Raw genomic sequence first — 15,722 nt, 5'->3', positions numbered from 1 at the left:
TCTAAACTGAAATTTTCCAACACACGAAGTTAAGGATAAGTGAAGAAAGTGTTTAGTGAAATATGTAACAAGTGAAGTAAATTATAAGCGAAATAAGTGGTAAGTGATGATTTTATCCTTCAGACATGTTACATGAATTGAATATTTGATATACCTTTAATGAAGTATTAAGATAAGACATAAAATGAATAAATGTGCATCAAATAAATTAGTGTAGAAAAATGCAATTTATATGTAATTCTTAGAAAAATATAGAATTCATGCAAGTACTTACTAAGCTTCCATGAAGCTTAACACATTGTTTTGAAATACATAGATTGCAAAAAGAGGTCAAGTGAAAAGTAATCTAGTGTGACTTGCCAAATCACTTCTCATAAAAAAGGTATTGATTGTAAAGTATGAAATTTAAATCATGGGCATTAGTATGGAATGTACATAGGTAATTCTTTGGATTGAAAGTTCTAACTAGTTAGTGCATTGGCTCAAAGATGAGTTGAGCTTAAATGAATATGTTTTGAAGATGTCGGGGTTATTTGTTAGTGATTGAATATGAATGAATATATGATATTTTGAATGCTATTTTGAGGTATTTTGAAGCCTAAGAATGGTCAAGAACAATTGGGATTGAGGCATGTTTTAATGTATTTTAAGGTTTGATTTTAGTTCCCCTGCACCTACGTTCCAATACATGTTGGACATGTATTGGTACAACTCAAACAAAATGCAAAAATTAACTATAACCATGCAGAGGTATCGATACATAAGTCTATGTATCGATACCTACTCTGTTTTGCCTAAGTTTGGTTTTTTTTCCATTGAAAGTGCCTCAAATGACCACCAAATACAACCAGATCGTAGTATGAGCTTAGAAATAGTTCAAGAAGTCTTAAAAAACCTCAAATAAGTTTAAAATATGATTGGAACATAAGTGATGTGTTTTGTATCTAAATGTAGCATTTCTTGCTTGAGTCTAGGATAGAGCTTGGGTAATGGGTATATTAAAAGAATATAAGTATGGTCATTTAATGCCCAAATGAAGACAAACAACAAGCTTACAAAGATCAAAGAGAAAAAATTTCAATATTTCATTTATTATAGTTTCTTTTTTTCATAAATACTTGTTCGGTTTAGTTGCCATTCATTGTTCGTGCGTTTATTTATTTTAGTGAAAGCTTAAACATTGTAAACTTACCTTTGAAAGGTTCCAATTGTTTGCCACTTTATTTCTCTTATTTGAGAGTTTACTTAAGGTTTTGGGTGGAAAATCTTATAGGGAATAGTGATGCTATGCTATCTTACCAAATTAAAATATAGAGATTTGTAAAGCTTATACATTATTCCTGAAAGGTACCAATTTGAAAGTTGAGGAAATCTTTGGTTAAGAAAAACTAAGGTAGCGGAGGTACACAATTGAGGTTGAACCACTTTAAAATCATTATGCAAATTTTTTTATTTATTTTTTAATTTTTATATACATTTTTACCTCATATTAGCTTTTATTGAGCATAAAAGTTAGGACGTATTAAATAAGATATAAAACATCTTAAGCTAGTAATAACAATATAACAGGTTATAAAATAAGACAACTCTTGACTAAAAACTAACTTGTCCTAATTTTGACTTTTGAAAAGGAAACTTTTCTAAGTTTGATTCAATTTACCTAAATACGTTACACACTAATTCCAATCCTTCTTTTGTGGAAAAAATGTTATAATTTAAGTGCTAATTTTGTATTTAAGTGGAAATAATGTAGTAGTTTTAAGGTTAATTTTGTACTTAAGTCTACAATAGAAAGAATCTGCTTCAAGAAATGCCAAAGAAAAGAAGAAAAAATTCACACACTACTCCATATATTTTCTCCCAATTATATATATATTGAAAGGGAAATTTATTAATTCATTCCATAAATGAGACAATACTATTTTGGGGAGGGGGGAAGGAGATAACAAACACTCGTCGTAGGTTGTGAATGACAAACTCCATCAACACATCAAAAGCTTCAACCTTAGAATCAAATGAACAGTATGCCAAGTTGATAATTGGCTCTGTTACAACTCAAGCATGACATATTTGGAGCGATTGCAAGCACTTAATATGATGAAGAAATCAACCTCGGATGGTCCAAAGAGGCGGACAAAAAACAACAAAAAAACTAAGCATACACCAAACTGGAGAGGACGACGAGAAAACTATCCCTAGAATCACTTTCAAAAACAAGACTATATGTATAAGCAACGCTAAAAAAGCGTGCCACAAGAAGCGAAGACTTATTAAACAATGGAAAACAGACAAAAACTTCTAAAAGTGAAGACTTATTAAACAATGGAAAACAAACAAAAAACATTTAAAATTTATGACAACATAGGTTCAAATCAACTCGTGAAATCATCTATTATTCTCAAATATTCTCAAAATAGAAACCGATTAAGAAGGGGATAAAGAGTCGCTCACTTTCCTAGAGAAATTGCTGGTGGCTAGTGGAATTTTAGTGACGACAAGCACCATCATTTGTTCATCACAACTTGTGAAGACAAGAAAGATACCCACAAAATAGATATGCAAACTAAAAAGAGAAGGCATATGGAGTGAATGAAGAGAAAAAAGAAAGAGAGAATTGGTGGGAGAGAGAAAAAAAGGCAAATAGTAGCTAACCTAGAGGATGGTATTGTTGCTGGGCAAAACAAAAGAGAAGAAGCAAACGAGTTGGAGAAAAAGAGAAAAGTTTTTAGGGTTTCCCCCAATTATATAAACACATTGAAATACAGTTTAATTCCTATTCTAAAATTGAACTTTCTCTTTATTCTAAGCTCTTAATAGGGTTCTTCCTTTCTCAAAAGTTAATTCATTTTAAATATTAATTTTTTATTCTTATTTATATGAACCATATTATAAATTATAAAAAAATTAAAAAAATTAAACATTTATGTTATTTTATATTTATTTTCTATTAATATTTACCAAACATCTCTCCACTATAAATAGAATTGCTCTTAAAATAAAATAGAAAATTTTGTTTGATAATAATAAATAATTAATTATTTCATAAAATTTATCTTATTAATACGATATTATTTATTTATTTTGAATAATTTTGGATATAAGTTTAAAAGATAATAATTTGAATATTTTAGTTTAATTTATTTAAAAAATAAATCAATTTAATATTTTCAACATTAAGTGATAAGTAGCTAGAGGTGTCTATGGATTGGGCCCGATAAAAATTTTAGGCTCGTTTGCTAGGCACGAGCTCGACCCAGCTTGAAAAATGAGCCTAAAATTTTGCCCAAGCCTATCCTGAGTAAAAATGCCAAAACTCAGGCCCGAATTGGCCCGCCTGTATTAATTTTTTATATAATTTTTTTTAAAAATATAATATATCTAAAATACTAAAAATATTTAAATAAATGTTTCCCAACCAATTGAAAATATACTAAAAAGAATATGTATACTTTAATAACATTAAGATAGGTGCAACTTAACCAGCAAATACCTCTAAAATAGTAATAAAATTAACAATAAAATAAGAATTATACAATATCTAAATAATAACAACAAAATAGTAGTAACATAATTGTAAAATGGTAGCAAAATAGTGAAAAAACAATAAAAAAATATAAAGAAAATAATAAAAAAACAGTTTTTTTCTTCAAATTTTGGTCGAGCCAAAAAATCCTTATTTTCTAAATAGGCCTTATTTTTTTGCTAAACCTATTTTTGGGTTTATATTTTTACCCAAATACTTTTACTTTTCGAACTGGCTTTCGAGTCGACTGAATGACCCAGCCTATGAACATGTTTATAAGTAACTATTTACTTATTTAGCATATTCAACATTTTTTTGAAAATGTTATATTAAGTAAAAAAATTAATCGAACCATTAAATACAATTTAAAAAATAATAAATATTGAAAATTTTCAATAATTTATCAAACCACCCATAGTTAAAGCACATGACATCCGATACAAATAAAGGTAATTAATCAGTCCACTTTAATTGAAGTAAAAGGCTCCACTCTTAATTGATGACATTTATTATTATGGTGTAATAAAATAACAATTAAATAATTAAAAAAGACAATTAGAAAACGTAGGGTAATAATCTGGCAATTTTTTTACTCTGGATTATAATCCTAAAAGCAATTTGCAGATTACATTCTTACAGGTTTAAATCATGGTTTATATAAAATAAGTACCAAAGTAGAATAGTAATATAATTTGAGGGATAGTTTTGTATTTAAGCCCTAAAAGTGAAAATTACATTTGCTTCGAGAAATGCACAAAAACTCACGCGGCACACTCCTTCCCCACTCTTTTTCTCCCCGATTATATTAACACACCGAAATAGAGTTTAATTTCGATTCCAAAATTGAACTTTCTTTTACAAATTCCAAGCTCCCAATTAGGGTTCTTCATTTCTCAAAGGTCAGTTCATTTTATTCTCTCAATCTCTTTTCATCACATTTTTCTGATTTATTATATATATTTCTCTCTTTAGTTCTAAACATCTACTTCACCAATTTCTCTCCGATTTTTTTTCCTTAATTCTTTTGGAACGATTGAGGATTATCTTAAAGTAAAATAACATTTGAACTTTAATCTATAACAGATGATTTTTTCCGGTGTTAATTATAAACCATTTTTAAAATTAATTAGAGTTTTACAAGGTTTGATTTCTGCTTTGCAGGTTTAACGTGGTTAATTTTTAAGATACTTTGTGGTGGACAAAAAGTTGATAGAAAGCTATGTTACTAAACCTAAGCATTATCTAATAAGAATGCCGGGCATTCCTTTAGTGGCTCGTGAAACCTCCTCGTATGTTCTCTCTGATTAAACACATTTGATTTTTTTTTAATAAATGTTACAATAGTATTGATGTTTGGTATTTGAGTTTAGCCTGATTTTTAATCATGTCATGCTAAAATTTGGAGAGTACCAGTGTATGCTTGATTATTGTTGAGTTATTATAGAGTTTCAGTTTTCTTTTTCCGTGTGTGTGTGTTATAATATGACTATTTGTATGAGCTCATGAGTTGGGTTCTCGATTGCTGTTATTGTATTTTTCCAGTTATTTTAGAAGCACAGATCAGATGTGCCGAGAAGATTCCCGCCTGCATTTATCTGCAGAAGAGGAAATTGCTGCTGAAGAGAGTTTATCTATTTATTGCAAGCCTGTAGAACTCTATAACATTCTTCAAAGACGTGCTGTAAGAAATGTAATACTTCTGCTTCTTGTTGCATCAGCCATTTTATATATTTAATTACTTTTATGTATATTGGTTTTCATTTGTTCTCGGTAAGATTTGGCATTGCATACAGTTAATTCTGAATCTTGCTTTGAAACCATCTTCAATTTCTTTTCATTGGCTGAGATTTTACTTTTACCTTTAACACATATTTTGTCTTGATTTTATTCTACCTATTGTGGCTATTTTTCAATAATTGTTTCTAATTTTCAGCCTTCGTTTCTTCAAAGATGTTTGCGATACAAAATTCAGGCAAAACACAAAATGAGGTAATCTTTCAATCCGATAATTAAATGTACTATACATTCCTAAATTTTATGGTTTTAAGTGCTTTTTGTAGCATTACCCTTTTCTTTCCCATTATAGTGAACTGATGGTAGGGCATAAAGGGAATACAGACCCTAATTAGTGCTTTTTGGTAGAAGAAGTATAGGGACTTTAGAGATGAATATTGATGGTTATTAGGGTAAGCAAATATGTAATATGTTTGCTTATGTTTGACAATATATATTATGCTTGTGGAATTAGCATTAGTTAGGGAGCAATGAAAAGTTTCTTCACAATAGGATTTTTTTGGGGGGTATGCTTGTGAATGGGTTTATTAAGTAAAAATATTGATGCAGATTGTTAGGGTGGTGTGCTGTCTTATTTGCTTTCATCAAAATTTGCTATGTGAAGGTAATTTTGAGTTATTAACTGTATTCTATTTGGTTGCTACGTAGAATACAAATGTCAGTGTCCATATCAAGGATTGTGAATGAGGGTGTACTGACTCAAAGTCTTTTCCCGTTATACATCTTGTTGGCTAGAGTAGTTTCTGATGTTGCGGTTGCAGAGGTAGGTTGTCTCATGAGTTTAACATTTAAAGCTAAATACATTAATTGCTATATCTTTTTTGGATATGGTTAAACTTCATGTATGATATATTTACTTTTTGAGTCCCACAATGAAGTATTCTGCAGTTTATCGTTTTCGTCGGGCATGTATCTTGACTAGCTTCACTGGCATTGAGGGCAGTAATCAAGCTCAAGCAAATTTTGTTCTCCCTGAGATTAATAAGTTAGCTATGGAAGCCAAATCTGGTTCTCTTGCAATTTTGCTTGTCAGCTTTGGTATGTATTTAATAGATCCTTTACATGTAGGTGCATTGATTAGATCCCTATAGCTTAATTTTAGTATGAATTATTGAGAACTTAAATCTTTCTTTTCTTTCTGCTGCTTTATTTCACATTCAATTTGTTTTGCAGCCAATGGAGGTTGCTGCCTATGGGGTAGGATACCATTAGAATCACTATATTTGTCATGGGAAAAATCCCCAAACTTGAGTTTAGGACAAAGAGCTGAGCTGATATTTCCTGTTGACATGCATTCTTGCCTATTGAAGGTGTGGCATCAAATCCTACTTCTTATATATATTTCTAAAGAATTCTGAAGTACTGTTCTTCTAATTGCTTAGCTACTATTTCAGTCAATATCATGGCAAAAAATAGCTTGTCTAGCATTTGATAAAAGGTTTTTTTAGTACTTAGTCATTAATGTATCACTTCTAGGGCAGTGCTCAACTGCTTCTAGGCCAATTTTATATGTTATTCTCAGACAAAATAATATTATTAAGGAATAATTCTAGAATCAAGCTTGGCCTCTGTTTCTTTCCTCAGTGTTTTCATTGGGCATATGCCTGTAATATTATTCAACCCTGTCATCTCCCAGTCTGTGCTTGAGAATTCATCTTAACCATTGAAGGGATATTTTTAACTCCTCCCATGTACATCTACGAGTTCTTCAAAGAAAACTTTAACTGTAGTTGAGAAGTTGGTAGAAGCAAGGAAATATTTGTTCAACAATGTCCAAGGTGTATAATGGTCAACAGAAATTGTATGCAAGTAGCATAGCTCTGTGTTTTAGGGATGTTGGTTGTGTTGCCAAACCATTCGTGTCCAATCAGGTTTCCATGTGCTTACGTGGTTTTCTGTGTGTTATTAAATAAAGAACTAAACTGGCCAGGGGACTTTTGCTGCTTTTATTGTTAGTGAAATGGCTTTCTTTAGATGACTGTAACTGGTATAGTACATTGCAATGCGTTTCATTCAGTGATGATTGAAAATAATATAAATTTTCAAATATCTGAATTGTGGGTAATTTTGTTTTTCCTGGTGCAGTTGACTTCTTTGAATGAGGACAAATGCATCTTAATCCAAAATTCCAGCAATTCTTTGTTAATGGTAGTTCTTGCATTTTTTCTTTTAATAATTTAAAATAAACATTTCTAGTATTCTCCTGGAAATATTTTACTTATGATATTAAGTTGGGCCATGTGCACTGCAAAAGAACGAACCACTGCAGCTGCAGGTCATCATTTCTGCTGAAGAAGTTGGAGCAAAGGAAAATTCTCCCTATAATTCATACACATGCAGTGGCGTTTCTTCTTCATCATCACTGTCTCATATTATTCGGTAATCCTCATTATAACAATTATAATAATTATTAAATATAGTTTTGCTATTCTATTCAAACCGTTTCTCTTTCTATTTCCTAACATTTTGATGTTACCCAGTTTTTCCTGATGTCCGTGTGTATGAAATCATCTTGTCATTCTCTAACTAGCTCATCACTTTTCCATCATTCAGCTCTCTTGAGTTTTGATTGAACTTTGAAATAATACTTGGATTCATTTATTCTCATAAACCTTTGGTGCTCCGAGAAAAGTAATTTTATGAGAATGTGATGAAGGGCAAAACTATACAGGTTGAAACTAAGTCTATCATTGATGATTGTTTGTTTGTGACGGAATTGTGACTATTATTTTGCCAATACTGCCTTGATTTATCCTTGAGGTTTGAATAGCCATACATCATAGTAAGCTACTTTGTTTCATCACCAAGAAGTCTGTTGACAATTATTTTCATGATTCTTTTGAATACTTTATGTTTAAATTGATTTGCCACCCATCTAAACATACTCGTCTTAAAATGCATTTAGACTATAATTTGTGTGTTTCAAACCAAGTGCCCCCCCTCTCCCCACCCTCGGAAAAAAAGAAAAAAGTTGAAAGAGAAAAGGATTGTGCATTTGCATTATGTATTTTCCTTTTTGAACTGTGGTCTTTATGTCTCTTTCTATGACTTTAATTTTGTTGCTTCTGGTTCTAGGTTGAGAGCAGGAAATGTCATCTTTAACTATAGATATTACAACAATAAGTTACAGAGAACTGAAGGTATTATTTCTTAGTTGCATCTTTTTCATTGGTAATGGGAGCTTGAATCATATACATGTTATGCCTTACTTGCCTGCAAGTATTTGAAATGTGGGAGACGACGTGACTAGGAAACCACTCTCTGAAATTAAAGATTTTTTTTTTTTGGCTGTTAAAGATGTTGGCATTATTTAGAATTGAACTTAAATTTTTTCTTGATGTTGAATCCTTTTCTTTAGCTTGCTTGTACCCCCAAGCTTAGGAGAATTTTTCTTCAACCTTTTTGGTTTTTCTCTCCTGGACCCAGTGTGGTAGACATTTTTGTTAACTAGTTAATCATCAGCAATTGGTTTTGGAATTTTATATCATTTATGCATGATACCCATCTTATTGATTTAATGTCATAAATTCCAATTATTTGCAGTAACTGAAGATTTCTCTTGTCCTTTCTGCTTGGTAAAGTGTGCAAGCTTTAAGGTTGTTCCTTTTGCTTCTATTTTTCCTTATTCTGTATCATTTTAATTCAAATGAACCTGAACCCGTATTACTTAGATATTTATGTTTGATCCTTAAATTTTCTTGTAGGGTCTGAGGCATCACTTGCCAGCATCCCATGATCTCTTCAATTTTGAGTTTTGGGTTGGTAAAATTCAGGAATCTGGGGTAGCATTCCAATAATTGATGCTTTCATACCTAAGATTCTAATCCATTGGTACTTTGTAGGTAACTGAAGAGTATCAAGCTGTTAATGTTTCTGTCAAAACTGATAACTGGAGATCTGAGGTAAGAGCGTTTTCTTGTCAAGGTTGCAGAACTCTATTTGTTAACTGGTTTCTGACCCCCTCCCCCTTTTCTCATTACTGAATTAAAATCAGCTGCTAAATAAACTGATTTGGACCATTGCTAATGGGCGGGGCTGGCCCGTTTTTTACTACCAATTCTTACAAATTTATACAGAGAAGTATATTTTATGATAAATCAAGGTGAAATTTGCCGCTATAGTATGACTCATCATTGAATTTGCCACTATACCTCAATTTAATCATGAATATAAGTGCTAGCTTCATATTCAGATAGGAGAATTGGAAAAAAGCTTATATAACTAGTTTCCATATAAAGTATCCTTTTTGTTGGTCATGTATATGTTCTCTGTTCAGATTGTTGCAGATGGTGTTGATCCTAAACAGCAGACTTTTTTCTTTTGGTAAGTTGTTTAATTTGCCATTTTGTGTGCTTGCGAGTCTCTTTTCTCATCCAATTTCCATGAACTAAAGTTGGTAGCTCATGTGTATGCCAAGCTCAAAGCAACTGAGGCGTAGACGACCAAAGAACCTAGATCAAAATGCAAGGCGTCTGCGCCCTGTTTTCATGGAGTCAAAGTTGCCAGCAGGAGGTTGTGAGCTTCTTGACAAGGCTCATGGTATGACAATTTCTTTTATGATTGCATAGATTAGTTTTTTATATTAAAAAAATCATTTTGTTTAACAAGTTTAATATATTCTTTAAGGAAAAAAAGGCTGTCTAGGCACCCCTGGTCCTGGATGAGGAAAAGTGAAACTAATGTTATGGGGTTAAAAATGAAACAGAACCACCCCAGCCTTTGCTAAGTAAACCCCTTCCTGGTATTCCTTAAGCTGGTTGAGTGTAGTAGTTTGAAGTTGAGATACTGGTTCCTTGTATTTCCAATTATATTTTTCCAAACATCCCAAGGTAAAAATCTGGGCCAAAAATGTGTAAGATGATTCTCTATGGTGATTGACTTGAGTCATTGGAAATACCATGGATGGCCGACAACTACCAATGAATCATACGGCCAAAGAAAATTACAAGGATGTTGTCAATTGACCTCATATGACCTCTGTGCATAAGTCTAATCTTATACTCTGGTTTGAGCTGATCAACTTTAAGAATCTTGTTCGTTACTTTAGCTCATTCAAATACTGATGAAAGGCTCTTGCTTCAGGTGGAACCATTTTACAAAATGCTACAATTGGTGCTTTGGAGTATGCACAACATGTTCCATCCAGTTTCAATGTTCCAGCAGTTTCAGGTGCTGCTGGACAATTTTATTCTGATTCTGAACGTGTTCAATCAGTGTCTGGAAACAATCTTGCGCCCCCTGCCTTGTTGCAATTTGCAAAGACAAGAAAAATATCGATGGAACGTTCTGATCCAAGGAAGTATGTCTTTATTCTCTCTCTCTCTCTCTATATATATATATATATATACACATATATATGTATATTCAGCATTCTTAACTCATTTCAAAGCTGAGCATTGGTTAAATGCTTTTATTTATTTTTTTTTCATTAGAGCATTGCTGATTGAACTTGATCTGTGAATATAGATTTTGCCTAGTCATTATTGTGAACTTTCTATATTAGATTTTCTTGGTGCCAATGGTAATAGCTTCTGTCAGGTTATTGTTTTGCTGGAGAATGTTGGTCTCAGAACTGTAGGGGGTAGAAGGTACTTTATCTATTCCCCTACCTGATTTAGACCATTTTCAGACATAAATGGTCTAAATACTATATCTATCATGCCCCTTCCAGTTTAGTAATTGAACTGACAAGAACAGTTGTGACAAGTAGTTAAAGATGGAAATGTGTTCTTTCAAAATTGCTGTGCTCATTTTCCCCTATCCACCTATTCTGCCCCATTTTTCCCTATGGCGAAACCATGAATATGGGTTTGAGTTACTCCTTTTTCTGTCTTTTCAGCCGTACTCTGCTTCAGAAGCGACAGTTTTTTCACTCGCATAGAGCACAGGTGAGTGAGATCTTTGTAATTTGTGTTTGTTATTTGGTTCTGGAAAATTGCAGTGATATCAATAATTAGTAGTGTAAAAGGAAGAGTGGGGAGAAAGAGGAAAAGAAAAATGGTGCCTGCTATTGCTTACACTTATCTCACACACGTTTACAGTTTAGATCTAATTTCCTGTTAGTGGCCTAGCTAGCTAGGGACTGGTTCTGGCTGTCCATTTTTGCATGGTATACTTGACATGCCTTTGCATAAGCTTTGATCAAGAGATATTAAGCTTAGTAATAGTGGACTATGAAACTCGTGACAAATCTAATATATGTATATATATAATAAGGTAAGGTACGTGCTTGCATGGGAAGTGTTTCTTGCATGGACGCTGACATGGGCACTTTATTTAACGTGTAAGCAAGCTATCTAATTAGATGCCCCCCACATAAATTTAAATTTTTTATTTTGGATAAAGATATAATTTCTTTATTTTGTATTAAATATAAAAAAAACAATTATCCTTTTTATCCAATCTATATTATTTTTTTCCCAATTAAATTACTTATGCTTTGTTTATCCAACTCCAAAATTTAACTATTTATTCAAAATAATAGAAGATATTTTTAAATTAAAAATAAATGAGTAAATATTTTTAAATGAATTAGTTTAGAGTTCTACTTTTTAATAGTTAAAAATTTCCTTAATTTTTAAAATTTTAAAATTTGTATCATTATCCAAGTTTAAATAAAAACTTTAAATAAGGGTGTGTTTGGTAATCATTTTAATTTTTTACTTAATATAAATTTTTCAACAAAAAAGTGTTGAATAAGTAAGTAGGTAGCTATTTATCACTTAACTTAGAAAATATTAAGCAGCTTTTATTTTATTAAAAGCTTGAAATAAATTATCCTTTTTTTAAAAAGCAGAGATATTCAAAATTAATAAGATCCAAAACTATTCTAAATAATGTAAAATATTATATTAATAAGATTAGAATTAAAAATAAATAATCTTTTAAAAATCAATTTTTACTTTTGTCAAACAATATAATTATATTCAGTGTTTATATTTACTAATTTATTTGGCAATTTTCTAATAAAAATTCAGCACTTATAAAATTTAGTAGTAAAAATTCAGTACTAAATTTTTCAGCGCTTAAAATTTCAGTTTGTCAAATATACCTTATGTTTTAAATGAAAAATCTAACATATAATATAAAATAAGGCACATTGTCAAGGGTTGCTTCCATGGATGCCGAGATGGATACTCTCCTTGAATGAGACCTAAGTCCAAGTAAAATTGTATCTATCGTATAATTGTTTTTCTTTTTCTTTTGTACATATATATCAAGTAACTAAATCATAAAATTTTAAAATTAAAGCTAACTATATATTTTTACTTGGTCTTTTTACCACAAATTTTAGTTTTTAAATGGGTTAATGTAGAAATTTGCCACTATACTTTAGATAGAAATTGAAATTTGCTACTTTGTTTTAGTCTTGTTGATACTTGCCATTGTACTATTAAATTAATGTTAAATTTACCACTCTACTTCAACTCTATATTGAATTTTGCTACTTAAATTTTATTTAAATAAATTTTGAACTCAAGTTTGATTTCTGATTAAATTTCACTATTCAATTTAAATTTAAATTAACTTAAGTTAAATTTAATAAAAATATTTTAATTATTTTATTTAAATAATTAATTAACATAGTATTAAATATTAAAAAAATGTTATTTATAAAAAATAAAGAATTCTTTTTTATATATTTTAAAATTTTTCAATTTTTTCTTTCATTAAATAAAAATTCTAAGTTAATTTATATTTTTAATAATTTTATAAAGTAACTTAATGTTGCTATTAAAGTAAAAATATTTGAAATAATATTTTTCCATTAAAATTTGTTTTCAAATCATTAAAATCGATACCTAATGGTAAAGTTTTATTTAAAATATCAAAATTGGTGTTAAAATTAATGGCAATTCAAAGTTTAATGGCTGATTTCAATCACATATAAGTTGAATGGTAAATCCATATTCTTAAAGTATAATGGTTATCATCAATAAAAATAAAATGTAGTAGCAAATTTTGATATCTGCTTATAGTATAGTGACAAATTTACACTGTAACCCTTTTTAAATTTCTTAGTTTTACATTGAGTTGTATTTAAAATAGTATACTATAATAGAATTATCCATTTAAAATGTTAAAACTTATTAGTTAGTTTTACAACTCTTCTATTAAATATTTTTAAATAAAATTTTATTTTTATTTAAATAAATGTTTATATTTGAATAAATTAAAACGCACATCATATAAATCAAATAAATAAAATTAACCCATGGCCTCAAAGTAGTGTCACTTAATATTTTATACATCAGAAACTCAGAAACTGTAATTTTCTTATTGAAGCCAATGGCAATGGATCAAGTAGTGTCTGACAGAGACAGTGAGGATGAAGTTGATGATGATGTTGCAGATTTTGAAGATCGAAGGGTTAGTTTTTGTTTATTTGAATGAATTGCATCTTGGTGAAGCGTTTTGTATCTACAAGATTGCATTTAGATGATCTTGCATGTTGCAGATGCTTGATGATTTTGTAGATGTAACCAAAGATGAGAAGCAAATAATGCATTTGTGGAACTCGTTTGTGAGGAAGCAAAGGTAATCTTGTCTTCCTCTGTGAGTTTTTTAATTCTCTTTATTCCTTTTACCTTTCTCACTTGAAAGTGGTTGACGGATTCAAATAATGCATCACATATTAAGTTCTCTAGAAAAAATGGGCTTAATGAAAGTAAGGTCATAGGATTAGCCATTCCAATATGAGCCATGTTCCAGACATTCTCTTCAATACATGTTCTTGCTTGGACATTTCTCTAAGTGGTTTGTGTAATGGTCGCATTTGAACTGAATCTGCAAGATACTTGGACATTCCTCTATGAACAGAGTATGTTTTAACACATTTGGACCTATCTGTATTATTCTGAGGATGTTTTTCTTTTCCTCGTTATTTTTTTCTCTTTGTTGATTTGAGATGGTGTTGTGGACCTTCTGGTTATTGATTTCCTTCTGTTTCTAATATTTTATATTTGTGATGACAGGGTGTTGGCAGATGGTCATATTCCATGGGCATGTGAAGCGTTTTCAAATTTACATGGGCGCAACCTTGTCAAAGCTCCAGCACTCATCTGGTAGATTTTCTCTTTTTCATTTTTGATTAATTTTATTTGTACATTCGAACCTCCCGCTTGTACTTTTTCTCTATGTAGTTTCATTCTCTTCTTCGTTTCATATGCATTTGCTTGTTTGATTATATTATACTTATCTTCTAAGTGCTTCCTAATCGGTTTATAGTTTTGCTACCCTCTTTTGGATGTGTGATAACTAAGCATTTGTTATACTGGCAGGCGTTGGAGACTATTCATGATCAAGTTGTGGAATCACGGCATCCTCGATGCACGAACAATGAATAATTGTAATATTTTTCTGGAACAATACGAAAAGCAGGATTTGCATCCTATAAAAGGCTAAAAAATATGGTAAGTTTTGCTTCCTATTTTTTTTGGTGAAAAGACGGGCAGCTGGTAAACAACCATGACCCAGAAGTGCTGTTCAACAGTCACTTCCAGTCTCACCACCAATTTGCACAAGGGTCAGTGACCCTCCCTAAGCTCTTACTTCCCACGAAACCCTACTGTTGTGTAGCTTTACTATCGACTGGTATAATTCATACATTTTATTTGTATTTTTAACTCTTTACAGAAATCATTTTTTCTCCCGCCTCCGTGTTTGCTTTTGCTTAGATTTAAGAATCCGTATTTTAAATTTTTTTAAAAGAAGATTAATGGTTTAAAGTCAATGGTCATAATGTTTAAATAAACAAATAGAATATGTTAAATGTAAGCCTGGAAATTAAAAAAAAAAAAAGAAAACAATCATGATGGTGAACACCCTCCTTTTCAGTCTGGGACGTATAGAAGGCTTGATTATTTAATAGGGCGAGCCCTATTCCTAAAGTTGGCTAAATACGATAAACTGATGCTTTCAACAAAGTTCAATGCTTATCCAATCTATTTTTCTTTTCCTTTCTTTTGGTTGGTGACACATTACAAAGCAGCAGTAATACGAGTATAGGTTACTGATTAGCATGCATTGATACCTACCCTGAACCTGTGTTTGCCTGTGATTTATGTTGCTTGTTGCTGCAAGTTTTGCACAGTGTTCCACAGTCGTGGTTTTAGTATGTGGCGTCCCTTGAGTCCAGGGGTCAGATATTTTAATCTGCAGACATCATTATACAGCTGTTGGGCCCTCCACTGTACCTTGAAGTTTTCATAGTTAAGCATTCTAAGAATAATTTGCTAAGCTTGATGTGGGGAGGGTTTGTCTACTTCATGCTTTTGATGCTGCAGGCCACTCCAGCTTTTAATAATAATTAAATTATTTGTCCTAGACAAATGGCCCTGTGGTCATGTATTTTTTCATTTTTCATGTAATGCCGATGAGAGTATATCTATCTTTTATTGGGTTA

The 15,722-nt window shown here is 31.0% G+C and overlaps 1 protein-coding gene across 2 annotated transcripts; it reads left to right on the top strand.

Annotated features, from left to right (window-relative positions):
* Positions 1 to 4,212: 4,212 nt before the first annotated feature.
* On the top strand, positions 4,213 to 14,969 carry LOC107947336 (polycomb group protein EMBRYONIC FLOWER 2). Of its 2 annotated transcripts, XM_016881975.2 has the most exons (21): positions 4,213 to 4,422; positions 4,685 to 4,812; positions 5,066 to 5,213; positions 5,457 to 5,512; positions 5,966 to 6,080; positions 6,196 to 6,355; positions 6,491 to 6,627; positions 7,403 to 7,465; positions 7,572 to 7,696; positions 8,393 to 8,457; positions 8,861 to 8,913; positions 9,022 to 9,075; positions 9,160 to 9,219; positions 9,594 to 9,640; positions 9,735 to 9,856; positions 10,400 to 10,616; positions 11,157 to 11,205; positions 13,604 to 13,687; positions 13,776 to 13,855; positions 14,293 to 14,382; positions 14,599 to 14,969. In XM_016881975.2, exons 2-21 carry the CDS (start codon positions 4,775 to 4,777, stop codon positions 14,720 to 14,722), a joined length of 1,887 nt encoding a protein of 628 aa, XP_016737464.1. In that variant the 5' UTR covers positions 4,213 to 4,422; positions 4,685 to 4,774; the 3' UTR covers positions 14,723 to 14,969. The 2 variants fall into 2 exon arrangements, with proteins under 2 accessions (XP_016737464.1, XP_016737465.1); XM_016881976.2 differs by lacking the exon at positions 4,685 to 4,812 and having other exon boundaries at positions 4,268 to 4,422.
* The last annotated feature ends 753 nt before the right edge of the window (positions 14,970 to 15,722 follow it).

Source organism: Gossypium hirsutum, chromosome A03, assembly GCF_007990345.1.
Source record: "Gossypium hirsutum isolate 1008001.06 chromosome A03, Gossypium_hirsutum_v2.1, whole genome shotgun sequence".
Taxonomy (NCBI): domain Eukaryota; kingdom Viridiplantae; phylum Streptophyta; class Magnoliopsida; order Malvales; family Malvaceae; genus Gossypium; species Gossypium hirsutum.
This window is presented reverse-complemented; position numbering and strand designations above follow the sequence as displayed.

Coding starts and splice junctions, on each gene's coding strand:
- LOC107947336 (XM_016881975.2), top strand. CDS start 4,775: ATGCCGGGCATTCCTTTAGTGGCTCGTGAAACCTCCTC. Junction 7,697..8,392: donor TCACTGTCTCATATTATTCG/GTAATCCTCATT, acceptor TTCTGGTTCTAG/GTTGAGAGCAGGAAATGTCA. Junction 13,688..13,775: donor CAGATTTTGAAGATCGAAGG/GTTAGTTTTTGT, acceptor TGCATGTTGCAG/ATGCTTGATGATTTTGTAGA.